Source organism: Xiphias gladius, chromosome 20, assembly GCF_016859285.1.
Source record: "Xiphias gladius isolate SHS-SW01 ecotype Sanya breed wild chromosome 20, ASM1685928v1, whole genome shotgun sequence".
Taxonomy (NCBI): Eukaryota; Metazoa; Chordata; class Actinopteri; order Istiophoriformes; family Xiphiidae; genus Xiphias; species Xiphias gladius.
Window position 1 is genome coordinate 18,343,001 of NC_053419.1, and position 14,747 is coordinate 18,357,747.

The 14,747-nt window shown below is 42.0% G+C and overlaps 3 protein-coding genes across 10 annotated transcripts in view; 2 read left to right on the top strand and 1 right to left on the bottom strand.

The window, feature by feature from the left end:
* The window catches only part of dnlz (DNL-type zinc finger), a 2,141-nt gene extending 175 nt beyond the window's left edge, over positions 1 to 1,966 (top strand). Inside the window, exons 1-3 of the mRNA XM_040157710.1 lie at positions 1 to 240; positions 359 to 498; positions 1,739 to 1,966. The exon at positions 1 to 240 is cut by the window's left edge and continues 175 nt beyond it. Of these exons, the coding sequence (XP_040013644.1) occupies positions 1 to 240; positions 359 to 498; positions 1,739 to 1,892 (534 nt within the window). The 3' untranslated portion in view covers positions 1,893 to 1,966. The remainder of the gene's footprint in view (positions 241 to 358; positions 499 to 1,738) is intronic.
* Positions 1,967 to 2,236: 270 nt separating this feature from the next.
* uck1 (uridine-cytidine kinase 1) lies at positions 2,237 to 5,680 on the top strand. Its single transcript, XM_040157091.1, has 7 exons — positions 2,237 to 2,470; positions 2,925 to 3,084; positions 4,079 to 4,175; positions 4,273 to 4,415; positions 4,493 to 4,587; positions 4,690 to 4,738; positions 4,816 to 5,680. The coding sequence occupies exons 1-7, from the start codon at positions 2,381 to 2,383 to the stop codon at positions 5,007 to 5,009; spliced, it is 828 nt and encodes a 275-aa protein (XP_040013025.1). The 5' UTR covers positions 2,237 to 2,380; the 3' UTR covers positions 5,010 to 5,680.
* A 71-nt stretch (positions 5,681 to 5,751) lies between these two features.
* rapgef1b (Rap guanine nucleotide exchange factor (GEF) 1b) overlaps positions 5,752 to 14,747 on the bottom strand; it is a 44,664-nt gene continuing 35,668 nt past the window's right edge. For all 8 annotated transcript variants that reach the window (XM_040157088.1, XM_040157087.1, XM_040157084.1 and 5 more), the window contains 12 exons: positions 13,017 to 13,122; positions 12,242 to 12,317; positions 11,755 to 11,839; positions 10,629 to 10,721; positions 9,466 to 9,651; positions 8,343 to 8,427; positions 8,139 to 8,233; positions 7,929 to 8,007; positions 7,738 to 7,839; positions 7,457 to 7,554; positions 7,239 to 7,367; positions 5,752 to 6,998 (listed from right to left, as the gene is read on the bottom strand). In XM_040157088.1, coding sequence (XP_040013022.1) covers positions 6,848 to 6,998; positions 7,239 to 7,367; positions 7,457 to 7,554; positions 7,738 to 7,839; positions 7,929 to 8,007; positions 8,139 to 8,233; positions 8,343 to 8,427; positions 9,466 to 9,651; positions 10,629 to 10,721; positions 11,755 to 11,839; positions 12,242 to 12,317; positions 13,017 to 13,122 — 1,285 coding nt within the window. In that variant the 3' untranslated portion in view covers positions 5,752 to 6,847. The remainder of the gene's footprint in view (positions 6,999 to 7,238; positions 7,368 to 7,456; positions 7,555 to 7,737; positions 7,840 to 7,928; positions 8,008 to 8,138; positions 8,234 to 8,342; positions 8,428 to 9,465; positions 9,652 to 10,628; positions 10,722 to 11,754; positions 11,840 to 12,241; positions 12,318 to 13,016; positions 13,123 to 14,747) is intronic.

Genomic DNA, 14,747 nt, shown 5'->3' on the forward strand with positions numbered 1-14,747 from the left:
AGTCGTTCGGCTCTGCCCAGGCTGTGCGCTGGGTTTCACCGTCGCTCTCCGGGACCACCGACGGCCACAGCCGGGACGGGAGCCCGGCAGGACCAGCGTCGATTTCGTTGCCTGTTACCCGCTGACAGAGGCGAATTCGGCCTGGTCAGCTGTAGAGGAGTCTCGGCGTCACCGACTATCAGAAGCGACGCTGTCGGGAAGATCCAGTCAACGCATTATCAGCTCGTTTACACATGCAAGGTAAGCAGGGCCAGAAATCCAGCTTTGGTTGTCTTGGTCTATTTTTTTGTGATCCGACCTGCGTCTCTTTGAGTTTCAAAGTCATAAAGATGACATGCGGGCTGTGTTATCTTCGCAGGTTTGCTCCACCAGATCCGCGCAGAAGATATCCAAGCTGGCGTACCACAAAGGTGTGGTGATAGTGACATGTCCAGGATGCGAGAATCACCACATCATCGCGGATAACCTCCGCTGGTTCTCTGACCTGGAAGGGAAGAGGTTGGTGGAGCTTTGCACTTCTCAACATAAAGCACTGATTGATGTCATTGATTCTTCATAATAACGTCCGAACCGTAACCATTAAAACTGGTGTGCTTGCATCGATATTAGTGTTGCTGTTTACATTCACGTATGCAATATAGCTTGGTGAAAACACAGACATTAAAAATACAGACACGAAGAAGAAGATATAAGTAAAATTATACGAGTGAGGGAATGGCAAATTATTCCACAATTAAGGGCCAACAACAGGAAACATTTGGATGAGGATTCCTTAAATCTCCTAAAATAAATAAACTTGTGAATGCTCTCTGGTGGACAGAGTCTGTAACGGTGGCACAATTTTTAAACGACCTCAAACATACCTTTGGCATTTATTCAGAGATCGAAAACTTGCGCATTGTATGCCACTTTTATTCAAGTGGTATATGGCTATGGGGTAGATGTGGCAGTGGAACACCTGCGACTTACCGTTTTATGTGACCTATGCTGGTCGAACAGCTGCGACGGGCCACTAGTCAAAGTGGCATGCCGCAAAGAATGGGCATGGGACACTAAAACAAGAGTGGCATGCCCCTGTATGCTGGTGGAAAGTGGTGTTTGCCAGTGGAGCAGGATTGACAAGGCGTTTATAATTGGCACACAACAGGGGACTATCATAATCAGCAGTGGCGGTGGGAAGTGGTGTATGGCAGTGGAAAAATCGGGGACATACAGTCGCCAGTAGACCTGACAGCAACATACCACTCAGAATCCGCATATGCTACCAGGACAAAAGTGACATAACATCAGCCACTTTTCAATCATGGCATCACCCAATTTCTGTGCTACTTTTTCTTTTTAATTGTGGGCCGACATATATACCAACCCATAATAAGTAAATATCGGCTAATATGGGCTCGGCCAGACCGTCTTCGACAGCAAACTGACAACATTGTTGGGTGGTCTTTCCACTGTGAAAACAAATTCCAAGCTAGTGTTTAACACAGCAGCAATGTCTCTTTTAAAGGAACATTTAAGTTCAGACAGGTAGAAGGTAAAGTGTAACAGGCACTTTATTGGGATGTATGAGGTATATGGAAATTCGTCTCAAAACCCTGGTGAAGTAGACGGACAGCACCTCTGTGATCATTTAAGCCTGTCAGGGGAGCCCAAGAAATTGACATCTTTGATTTACCAGCAGCTGCATGTACAGTTATTTTCTGAGTGACTCGGGGTCCTTTGTTGTTCCGTGCTTTAGAAACATTGAGGAAATCCTTGCTGCCAAAGGAGAGACCGTGAAGAGGATTGAAGGAAGTGCTGCTTTGGAGATAGTGGCGGATGAATCAAGCAAAGACAGGTCACAGTGTGGTGAGGACACTGAAAAATCAGACAATGATCCAGAAAAACAGTAATGCTGTGTTTATACTATGTGTGTATATTGCAAGATGTTTATATTTAACTTCACAATAAATGTACATTTTTTAAATTTCTAGTGTTCTTTTGTCATGCGTTCTGAGCAATGAGTGAGACTAGCTTTTAATAGCAAGGGCTGCAAATATAATCCCTGCTACGTGATTGCAAATGAAAACCATAACGAAGTTTTCTAACTACAACCAAAGGTAAATATTATGTCGTGTGTATAAATTGCCGGCGATGTCGAATATGTCATCCAAATATTTAATGCAGTTCCGCTCTAAACATTTATAGGTAGTAATTCATCTTATCTTCTGTAAACATTGATGGCAATTCCGCTCGAAAACTGTCACATGTTGCCACTTAGGGCAGAGAGAACGGTAGTTCTCGCGAGAACAGCGCGTTGTTGATGCTACGGATAGCATAGCTAGCGCTCAGCCGGGCTACCTAGATTTTCTGCAGTACATTTCGTTTCTGCTGGACTGCGATGGACGCTCTCGGAGTCCTGGACGAGGCAGAGAGGCCACGCCATCATCCTTTCTTGATCGGCGTCAGCGGAGGAACCGCGAGCGGCAAGGTGAGTGATTTTTCAGCCGGGAGATCTCCCCCGACAGCGGAAATTAGCATCCCGAGTAGCTTAGCATAGTTTTACTATTCATCAAACTGTCAAACCAGCAGGCACGCCCCCTTGCTTAGTGAATACTGTCCTCATATTATTTCATTAAAACACTAGAATAGTCACTATTTGCTTACTCTAATCGCACTGCCTCCTCTATCACTTCTTTGCGACAATTTAGCGCCAAAGCGCTTCAGTTAGCTAACTACCCGCTTCGGTAAATCTGTCAGTGGCTTGGCATTGATAAAGGCTACAAAGAGAAGGTCAATGATACCTTCAGCTCAAACTTCAGGACTTTTGTTCCCCTCTGCCCCTCGGGACACTTCGACAAACTGCATTTTAATTCGCCCCCCCCCGGTTTAACCCCGTACAACGTTATGCCGGATCATAAATAAGAATGACTTTTCTGCCACAGTCTACAGTTTGCGCCAAGATCATGGAGCTGCTGGGACAGAACAAGGTGGACCACCGCCAGCGGAAGGTGGCCATTATAAGCCAGGACAGCTTTTACAGAGTCCTGACTCTGGAGCAGAAGGCGAAGGCGCTGAAGGGCCAGTACAACTTCGATCACCCAGGTAGGCCCAGGCCACAGACCGGTCTTTTTCCTGTCAGCTCTCTGTTCAACAGCACACGTGCCTCCCTGTGTCTATTCTAGAGTTGCAGCGATTACTCGATTAATTGATTCGTCTATCAGTGCGAATTCAAAAATAAAGCCCAGTTTAAGATAATGATCCTGTTTGACTGAATAAGAGTTTGGCACTGGTAGAAGTAGTACTCAGTTCTTTTACTTTAGTAAAAAATAGCAATACCACATTAGTAAAAGTCATGCATTCAACATGATAAGTAAGTGCAAAAATATTATCATTAAATATAGAGTACCAAAAGTAAAATTACTCATAATGTAGAAGCACCAATTTCAGAATAATAGCTGGACGAGCATTCATGTATAAATCATATCACTTTAATGTTGCAGCTGGTTAAGTTGGAGCTCCTTTTAATTACGTTATGTACTGTTAGATATGTTTGTGCCGAATGGATGAGGGATGTTACACTGAAAGATTACATTGGATACTGGGCTGGTAATGTTTTCACCTGTGTGTGTGTGTGTGTGTGTGTGTGTGTGTGTCACCATGGAAAAATGTGGTCCTGGACACACCTACTGTAGCAAGAACTACCACAGAGGTGGTTTTCAGTGCTTTTGCAGGTGTCTGTCTGTCTGTGTGTCTGTGTGTGAGGTGTGCAGTTGAGATCAAAATGAAAGCCGAGTTTGAGGACGGGTGTGGTCCGACCAAGGGTGTAGCAATGACTGAGTGCTCTTGGGTTGGAATAGCAACATGCTGACGGGCGTAGCAGCTGGTGTGATCCCATTGCAAGATGTCTCTAGTTCTTACTTTCTTTTCACTTATTCACAACTATGTATTTTTTTTTTTTAATTCAAGGATTTTTTTTTTCCTCATCGTCTGAGATAAGACTGTATCGTATTATACTGACCCTCTTATTTTTATTGGTCACGTGCCGCATTCATTGCATTATCAAATTCTGTACCTGTTTCTGCTTAATGTCTTGCAGAGGCGTTTGACAATGAGTTAATGTACAAAACCTTGAAGGACATTGTGGAGGGAAAAGTGGTTGAAGTGCCAACGTATGACTTTGTCACCCATTCCAGGTAGGTAGGAAGCATATTCATTGAGCCCCGATGACAAATCCTCCGACCTCCTTTTTCAGTGCCTTTTTGTCTGAGAGCTCAGCGCGTGTGTTCATAGGTTGGAAGACAGGATCACAGTTTACCCAGCAGATGTGGTCCTCTTTGAGGGGATCCTGGTTTTCTACCCCCAGAAAGTGCGTGATATGTTTCACATGAAGCTCTTTGTGGACACAGACTCAGACGTCAGACTCTCTCGCAGAGGTATTAATGGGTCTGTCAAGCGCACAATATCCCAGTTGCTGTCAGTGTATCATTGGTCTGACCGAATTTCTCTTTAGTTCTGCGAGACATGAACAGAGGGAGAGACCTGGAGCAGATTCTCACGCAGTATACGACGTTTGTCAAGCCTGCTTTTGAGGAATTTTGTTTGCCTGTAAGTATGACGACTGATTTTTATCCATTTTCCAGTGTCATTCCGTCAACAAACTTCCTTTAAGCAATATACTGTGGGTCACTTTATTTTGTTCTCTCGTAGACTAAGAAGTATGCAGATGTCATCATTCCAAGGGGAGTTGACAATATGGGTAAGAGTTTTTTCTGATGATGATAATTTCCCAGATATCATGAATGCTTGACAAATCCTTCATCTCTCTCTCCTCAGTGGCCATCAACCTCATCGTGCAGCACATTCAGGACATTCTGAACGGAGACATCTGCAAATGGCAGCGCGGGTCCATCAACAGCCATGGGCGGGGCTTCAAACGGGCCATTTCTGAGCAAGGTGACCTGCAGAACGGAACCACTAATCCTCCGGGAAAGAGGGTCCTGCTGGAGCCCAGTAGTCGGCCTCACTGAGACAGGCGGGTGGATGGATGTGTCCAGGCTGTGAAGATGAGCTTTGAGTTGGGATTGCTGCTACTGATTTGTGCAGAGTGGGTCAGCAACTGTGATGCCAGCCTCGGCCCTCTGCAGCCTTTTTAAAAATAAATATATATATATATAATACACACAGTAACAATGTTGCAAACATTCAGTGCTGCAACCTCTTTGTAATTTTACTGTAATTATCGTTCCAAAACAAATATGCTAATAGTTTGCTTTTCATGTTAACAGTCTTCCATGACACTTTCATTTTTTCAGTGTTAACTGTGGTTAAACGACCTGTTACTGAAATGGAAGGTTATATAGTCGAGGGTAGGAGGCGTTATTTAAATGTTTAATTTCACCCATGCTTTTGCACTTTGAGCTTGATCTTATAATTATACTAGCTTTGGCTTTTTTGTTGCTTTAATGGAGATTAATATATTTAAATTATATTAATACTAATGTGTTGTAGTGACCTTGTCGCCTTCCATGTTTGTGTTTTTAATAACTTATTAAAATCAAATTAGGTCCAGCTGTGCGGTCCTGTAGTGTCACACCTAGTTTGGAATTGAGTGCTTCGTTTTGCTTATTTAATGTTGAATACATGCCTTAACTTTTTTTATGTTAATTTTCCACGCACAATTCTGTATAACAATAAATGCAAAAATACTAAGGTTTAAAGAGTCAGTCTTATTTGAACTTTGACTAAGAAAATCAAAGTTTCTCACCAGCATAGTGTTTATAGAAACAGAGCTGTTTGTTTTATTGGAATTTGAGAGCACAGTGTGAAGTGTTGGTTTTGACCATTATCCCAAAAAGGAATCAAAATGATTACCTACAGCACATTTTGGAATGACAAACACACAAGTCACGGAGGACTTCAGTCTCTCACACACACACACACACACACACACACACATTCACACACGGACATGACTGGGACATGATTGTGATTGCCTTGTGGTTCTCTACACTTGAACACGGCACACAATGATTCAGTTTGACATACATAGATCACAGCATCTTTAGTAATTTATCTTTTTGTGTTTTTGCTTTGCTTTTTTTAGTGCACATATGGATGGCACTTGGGAGAAGCTAAGCTCTTCTCATAAGCATAAACATCCTTTTTAAGAACAAAAGGAGCACTGTATATAATACATTTCATAACCATACATGATTCTTACACAAAATTTTTCAAAACAAACTCGTGGGTTCCAGTCTCTACTGGTCATCCTCTATTCAAGTTCAAATCCCCTCAAACACACCCCCCCCCCCAGGAGACTCTCGGGCTGCACCCTGCATGTCGACGTCACAGTTCACAGCAGGTTGCTCTCGAGGTCCTGCTGTTTGAGGGAAACTCGCGAGTCGGGGAGAGGGTCACAGAAGATGACCAACAAATGGCACATACATAAAGGAAGCGGAAAGAGCAACTTGGAGAGTAATGGACCATTCAGCTCAATCTCACACGCACGCAGCAGCTCCACTCTAAAACAGAGAGCCCAGGGAGCAGACTTTGGTTACTTCCGTAGCGTCTGCCCGCTCTGTGTGATTCTTCTCTCCTCCTTGGCACCAGGCTTCCTCCCATTCCACCATAGTCACAATCTCTCCCTGTCTAAACGCCAGAGCCACAGTAATCCCAATTACAATCTCCCAGAGCAGCAGAGCTCTTTGCAAACCTCGGCCACGCTTCAGTTTGTTCTGCAGTCCCCACAATGAGTCTCCCATTTGCTCCAGCAGATAGCTTCCATTCGTCTTTCTCTCAGTCTGTAGTAAAGTGGAGTTAGTGTCATGAAGCACAGTTGGAGGTCAGTCTCGGAGGCCCATGGGCCCTAGGTCTTCTCCTCCCGGTCCGTCTTGCGCCTGGCAATGTTCCTGGGCTTGATCTTTAGCGACAGCTCCCACAGGGCCTCCTCTGCGAGGTGGTCACTGAAGTCGTTGAAGAAAGAGACGATGTCTTCGTTGCGCTTCAGCTCATAATGCCTGAGATGAGAAGAGGTCGAAGTTTGATGAATGCAGTGATTCATAAGTGAGAAATCAAACAGCCCATGTGGAGATGACAGTAATGTTTTATGACTTTAGAATTTAATGAAAGACAAAGTAGACACGTTATATTTCCTGCCAGTGGCTAACAAATGGTGAGTGAAAATGGTTACTGTGACTGATGTTTACAAAGCTTTCCATTAAAATATCTCCATCATAAGTTTGTCCCAGCAGACTTACACTTGCTGGAAGCGCCGCATGCTGTCCAGTATGTTGAACTGCTGCCAGCGTTTGGAGAAATTGACCTTTCCGTCAATGAGGTCAGGGTTCCCCAGGTGGACAAAGGTCAAGTCCTGGAGGATGAGACCCCTGGAAGGAGGACAAGTCATGTCAAGTGGTGACCCTCGGCTAAACGTATGTGTGTGATCAAACGTGCATGTAAACTTTAATTCCCTTACAGGTATGGGATACATGGAGGCTCCACTTCAGCCAGAGCAGCTCTGTATGCTCTGAAGGAGGAGGAGCTGTCGATCAGCGTGCAATATTCCTCCAATCCCTGAGAAAAGAATAAGGAGGAAGTGGGATGTGAGAGAAAAGTTATAATCACGATACTTATAAATGAGAGGAGACGTGTAGATTCAAAGACAGATCTGGATGACTACACTTTCAATGGACATGACACCTCGCTGTTGCTCGCTGATGTGCAACTCCTCTAATTCAAACCTCACTATCCTCTCACCTCTGAGGTCTGTTTCTGCCACTCCAATCTCCTGATGGGGGCAGAGTCCAGGGCGGACAGTATTGCCAGGTAGGAGTTGAAATTATTCAACTTTCTTAAGTGCTGTAATGAGAAGTTTAAGAAGTTTAAGTGTTGTTGCATTAAAGAACAAGAAAATTACACAAAAAATTGGATAATTTAAGTTGAATAACCTTCATTATCTTGATGAACTTGAGGAGCAGCTTCTCTCTGTCTTGGGCTTTCTCTTGCTGAATTATCAAAGAGCGGACCCTGTAGGATAAAGCAAAATAAACAGCATGGTGTCATCATTTATAAAGGCAAGATGGTATAAGAGAGATGCCAAAAATACCAATGACAGACAGCGAGATGTGGGAGCATGATGTTTGTGGTTTTGGTCGTACCAATAGCTCATGTTGTTAAAGTGCTCTGTGAACTGAGTCAGGTTCGGACTCTTCTCCTCATTCTGCTCCTTTGCCCAAAGCAGCACCTCAGGAATCTGAAGGATAAGAGGAAGAGTTAAATTTGGAATCGACTATGTGGAGCTCAATCAATGTGAAACACTGACAACACTGACAACTAACTTGGACACCAAGAATCCGACCTACCTCTATTTTGTAGAAGAGCTCAGCATCAAGAAGAGTGAGCTGATCAGCAATCTCATGGCTGCGGAAGTCGTGAAGAGTTCCAGGCCTGTTGGGACGCACAAAATATTAGGTGATGACTTCAACTTTAATTTATACAGTGCAGATTGACTGTAGCTACAAAACTGAAATGGACAGAAGTGACTCTTCCCGGTCTACTGTGGTAATTTCTTGCCGTGAAGTGAAAATGCTTTGCAGAAAGTCTGGTCATAAATGTAAAAAAAATGTAAAATGAAAATGGCATAGGAGTCTGAATGTGTGGATATACTAACTAATTTAAACCATTTTAAACAAAACTGGCTAGATTTTAGTATACTTGGTTTTGTAAAGTAAGGTTAAGAGAGTACAGAATTAGCTGCCTTGTATTGAAAAATGGAGATTCAACCTTTTAAAGGCGCCTTTAGACTGTGCAAGTTTATTGCATGTCACACTGTAACATGGGTCTAATAAAAGCTTGATCGCAATCTGTGTCAGATGTCAGTTTGAAGCATGGCAGATTGTGTGATGGATGCTTGTTTCATCATAGTGCTACGATGTAAATAGAGAAATGTATAGAGAGCAGAGGCACGTCATCAGTTCGTGCCATCCAACTGTGCTGCTCTTATGCTTTGAAAATGCAGCTCTGCAAGGTTTTCTTCTTTGCCAGAGTCCCATAGATTTCTCTTCTGATTCACCTCCATCGTTTTGGTTTGTGTGTATGCGGGTTTTTTTTTCTTCCTGAAATGTATTTTAAAAAATGGCACTTATAGAATGTCATGTTGGCCATTGTATTCGAAGGCCTTTCATCTCATAGTATGACTGGTTTGTAGACGTGGGCCGTAACAGGGTCACGTGGTGAAAATCTGGTCCTTAGTTTCTGACACTGACAGATTTTGCTAAGGGCTGTCTTTGGGCGCCACACAGTGCGATCTAGAGAGAGCCATTTCGGATTGATTTTACCACGTTTCTCCTATGATTGTCTAGGACTTTCGTATCAGATAGCCCAAAACCGCACAGTGTAAAGTGGCTTTTACCCACTGATGGCTTAATATGAAAGATTGTATTTGGCAAAGTCTCAGAAAGAGCTGACCCCGGACTCCAGCAGTACCTTGCAGAGACCCCTCGGGCGGCCAGGGGCTTGAGGGAGTTAGTGTAGCGCAGCAGCTTCTTCTGCTCCACCTTATCCAGGATGTTCTTGCGGAGCACACGGGCGAGGCTGAGCTCGCCATTGCACACCAGCGTGAACACCAGGTCCATCAGTTGTTTTAAGATGTCCTCTGTCAGCTCCACCAGGCTGGAGGACAGAGGAAAAGGAGAGGGAAAACGATTAAACGATTAAAATTTGTCACGCAAAACAGAAGAGCAGAAGGAAGAAAGTAAAATAGGTGGTTGCCGAATTCAAATTTGCATGGTTATCAACATAAATTGTCAGTTAAAGGGAGATTTGGAACAACGAGAGGGATCTGTAGATGAGCTTGCAGAAAAAGAGGCATTTTCTGGTTGTCAGCAGAACAATAAAGTAAAGCTCTTAGGATGACTGAGCTCAAATAAACATTAAACGGTATAAGACTGCAATATCACCGAAGAATGACTTTTATCATTATATCCCAGCTCCAAATGAACCATTCACAAGTTGACATGATGCAGTTTGCATCAGGTGTCAGTAACCACTCGTTCACAACATTTTTGGCTCACGAACCTTTAAAGCGAAACAATGGCTTCTCCAGACCCCTTCTCACAGGTTGCTTATGTCTGTGAGTTGCGCGCAGTTTAACTAAAGATTGTGTTCCCTTCTCAGATTGTTTCATTTGAATTTTTTTTATAGACCTGAAGAATATAAGAAAGCTAATTTTGACAAAAGTCACAAAAATAAACATAATTTATACAGCAAAAATGATATTTTTCTCTTATTATTTATGTTGCGACCCTTCGGGGGACACTGACCCCACGTTGGGTACCACGGTGTTAGTGGACATTAATAGATTCTTTGCTCATGTAGTACAGTAGTTAGGAGGAGTAGTTTTCTTTTTCCTTTTTATAAACTTGTTTAAAAAAAAAAAAAAAAAAACTTGTTTGCATGTAAATTTAAATAATGGCACACACAGTCCTAGCACTAAACTTACACATGCCTGTATTTATTAATTCACTGGGAGTTCATTTTTCCCCTCCACACTCCACATCTGCTTTGGAAACATGTTCTCCCAGAGGAGATGCGCCACACAAACGGTAATTTTCTCCAGGTTAAGGACAAAAATATGGAGTCATACTCACCACAGCTCATCCACCACACGAACCAGCACAAAGAAAGTGTTCTTGCTGACTCGCTTCTTGAAGGTGTCTGGACTGTGGCAGAACCTGGTATATGTGCTTTGTGGTCAAGGACAATGAAAAGAATACAATATGTGGATTACGAAGTACAATAACATGCTTAACTAAGATGGCAAGCTTTTGCACACTCATCGGGCTTCATTAAGGGATAAGACGCGAAACGTTTTGCTCTCTTAAAAAACAGTGCATCCCTCCACTGTTAGGATAGTTTCTGGTTCTACAAGTGAATTCAATAATTATATAGCTTTTATCACACACTGTGCCTTCCATTATACTCTAGTTAAAAAAGCAACTTTAATACATTTTAGGATATAAACTGGACTCCAACTCAGCAAACTTGACCATGATACAAAAACTGTGGTTCTATCTCAGGCTCACTGCATGCGCAACATCATTACACAGCAATATCAGTACTGTGTTGTACATGAATTCTTGCAGTAAAAAGGATGGGGCTATAACTAACTGTTAATTTCATTATCATTTAATCTGCTAGTTATTTACTCAAACAACTCTTTAGCAGTTTGGTCTCTAAAATGTCAGACAAATGGCAAAACCGCCCATGAATATTTCCTAAATCCCACGGTGATGTCTTCAAGTTGCTTGTTTCGTCCGACAAAAACTTCAAACCCCAAATATATTCAGTACCATCCCGTGAGACAGAGAAAAATTAATTAAGAATTAATTGATTATCAAAATAATTGCTGATGAATTTTCTGTCCATCAAATAATCCTTAAATCATTAATAGGGAAAACTTAATGGCACTCTTGTTCTCTTCAGGTGCCATTAAGCAAGGCACACATTCACAAAAAAGCCCCAATAGTTTCAGTACCAATTCAGACTTCAGGATCCATCAGCATAGCAATATGATATTACTGAGGGTTTCCATCTATGAATGCTTTTAACTGAAAGATCTGAATAAGAGCAAACAAAATAAACAAGTCTTTCCATGGTAAATAGAGATTTAAAAATTTTTTTTTTTTAAAAATCACTAGGCAAGAAAAACAGTCTTCTTCAAACAAAACAACAATTAAGCTCAGAGTGACATGTTGAGTGGTTTGAAAAGGATATCTGTAGTGTAGCTTCTTAATGAGGTCCTCGGGGGTTATAAAGGTCCTATATGTAGTCAGAAAGGCTTCACAGTACAAAACAAGATCTGTCAAGCAAAAACAGAGAAAAGAAAGCAGCATATTTCAGTTTGACATGCAGCAAGGGCTCCCAATTAACTTCCTAAAGCTGAAAACACATCATCAAATCTCAAGTCTACATAACCCAGACTGACACATTGCAAATAACTGAACCAGAGAGGCAGACTGAGGCTTTTTAAGATGCTACTCATATGAGATTAGAAAAGTAGTAAAACATCAGTCAAACTAAAGAATCACACAAATGAAAATAAAAATGTTTTTGTATATATAATCATTGCAGGTCTGTCAGCTAGCAAACCAAGCTGTACCAGTGACCCTGAAGCACAGTAACATAACTACACTGCAAAATAACGATAACAAATATGTGGGGTAATTATGAATTTTAATGTGTTCTGTAATCTGTACTGTACCTTTGCGATCTGTTTCTGTAGCGTGGACTAATAGAATATCTCCTGATCCAGCGCGAACATCAGGGCCATCGTCATTCTGTGGAAATTAAGAGCGAGCAAGGTGTGGACAGTTGGAGAAAATGAATGGCCAAAAGAAGGATTTGAGAGAAGTGAATGAGATTGAAAGCAAGAAAGAAAAAGAAAGGTTAGAGCAGATGTGGAGTGATGCAGTCTAGCACAACATGTAGCTTGCACCTTTCCTCTTGCTGCCTGGTTTTTTATGCCCCCCTCCCCAAACAGCCTCCACCTCTCCCTGTCCTGCACCAGCTCCTCTGATGACGAGGAAAAAGTGTAAGATAAAAGCACCACCACTGCAATATGTCTACTGTAACACCTTTAAATGTCAACACAGGCCATGAATCTTTCCTCCTTGCATTTCTCATCTCTCCCTGGATCCTTTTACAAGTCACCGCTGTCACTTTGCTCCTAACCTTGCAGAGTGGCGAGCAGCATTTACACACATCTGTCCATCAGACTGCACCACACAGGAAAAAGGAGGAGGAGGGCAGTTCTTGCAGTTTCAGCGCTGCAATTTCAGAGACTTAACTGCAGAGGGCAGCAATGGCTATCAGTGTTACATTTCAGGATCTGATTTCACATCTGAGTGACTCACAGTGACCTTTAGCCTGCGCTGGACTAACGGGATAAAAAGCGCTTTGTATGCTGGTGCTGCACAGTTCTGTGACAGCAGAATTCTAAAAAACAGTAGCAACATCAGCAGTGGCAGCTGTCTTACTTCTTGTTTTAGTGTTATCCTGTTCATAATCTCCTTGTGGTCTATGAGGGAGAGTTCGTCCACATCTTCCTCATCGCTCCCAGCAGACTCTGTTGACTTCTGCCTCCTAAAACACGCACAAACACAAAAGAGCATCATCAGCACACAAACATTCACAACTGTCTGATGCAGCAATGACAACAGCTGTTTCCCAGATCCATACAACATATTAGAGCTGAAAAGATTAGTTAATTAATTGATAAGTTGATTGACAGAAAATGATAAGCAGCTATTTTGATACTCCATTTACCTTTCAACCAAAACCTGCAAACATTCCTTGGTTACAGCTTCTTAAAAGCGAGGATTTGGTGTATTTTCTTTGCCGTGTGTGATAGTAAATAAAATATCTGTCGACCAGATAAAACAAGCAATTTGAATATGTGACTTTGGGCTATGGTAAATTATAATGGACATTTTTCACTATATTCCAACATTTTGTAGACCGAACGCTTAATCAATTAATTGAGTAAATTATTTACAGATGAACTGATAATGAAAACAATCATTAGTTGCAGCCCCCACTATATACTACTTCTAAGCAGGTTTTAAGTATGTAGTGTGCTCACACTGGAAAAAGGACAAAATTAAGGCCACTACTTTCTTGAGCCCGGCCAATGTAGTCAAATGCCCAGTGCGCCGGGGACATCCTGAGCGCATGTAAACGGGGTAGGATCACAAAGGATACATCGTCATTCATTATATTTGGGCATGTCAGAAGTTATGACAATCATGGCCAATCACATTCACTACTTTCACCTCCTTTAAAAACACAGGACTCTGCTATGATGCAGTTTATTGTTGTCTGGGATGTTGGGAGTTTCAAATATGAAACTCAGATATACTTGAGTAAATTATGTGTCTTTTATTAATGTGTGTACTAATGCGCCCTTTTATTAGTCATACAATGATCCATAAGCATCTGCCATTAAATAGCACTGTAGTGCCATATGTACTTTGAAAGTTGAAGTAAAAATATTGTATCTTTATTTCAGAAATAGTTTAAATGGAAAAATGATTGCTGACAATCTGATAATGAAATAGTTGTCTGCATAATCTTCATGTTGCGACATAAACATTTTACATAACAATCATTTGTTTTTGGAAACACCATCATAAATTGTAACCCTAACAGTCTCTATCACATCATGTTGGTGATTGCAGCAAAATGTCTGTATTGTAAATAAAAATGCAGAGCTCTGGGTGTTTCTTGGTCAAAGTCGTTAAAAAGAAGATGGAGCACACAGCTGTTGCCCCGGTTACCTAGTGTTTTGGATGGAGACACCAGGGAGGAGAAGTGAACGGACCTGACAATTCAAGTTATTAGAGGAGAGAGAAGTTTGAACTGATCTAAGATTTTTTTTAGAGACTGTGTGAACTGTTTTCAGTGTCCCAGGCACCAACATGCCTGTTAATTTACAGTAGAAACTGTAGAATAATTCATCTAAACACAAGTTTGATGTACACATAAGCACTGAGGTTGTTTTGCTACAGTCTGGTGCTAGATGCAAGAAGTGTAAGCAGCAGATCTGCTGTGCGTAATTATGACTTGACAGCATGCATCATCGGCTCTGTTGGGGACTGCAGATGGAACAGACATGTGCTACCTTCAGATGGCTGTAAAGAGAGTTATCAGAGTAAAAGAAAGGCTTTGAGTATAGACTACCTACTAACTGTCATGGATTACAGAGCTGG

Coding starts and splice junctions, on each gene's coding strand:
- uck1 (XM_040157091.1), top strand. CDS start 2,381: ATGGACGCTCTCGGAGTCCTGGACGAGGCAGAGAGGCCACGCCATCAT. Junction 4,416..4,492: donor CGTCAGACTCTCTCGCAGAG/GTATTAATGGGT, acceptor ATTTCTCTTTAG/TTCTGCGAGACATGAACAGA. Junction 4,588..4,689: donor TTGAGGAATTTTGTTTGCCT/GTAAGTATGACG, acceptor GTTCTCTCGTAG/ACTAAGAAGTATGCAGATGT.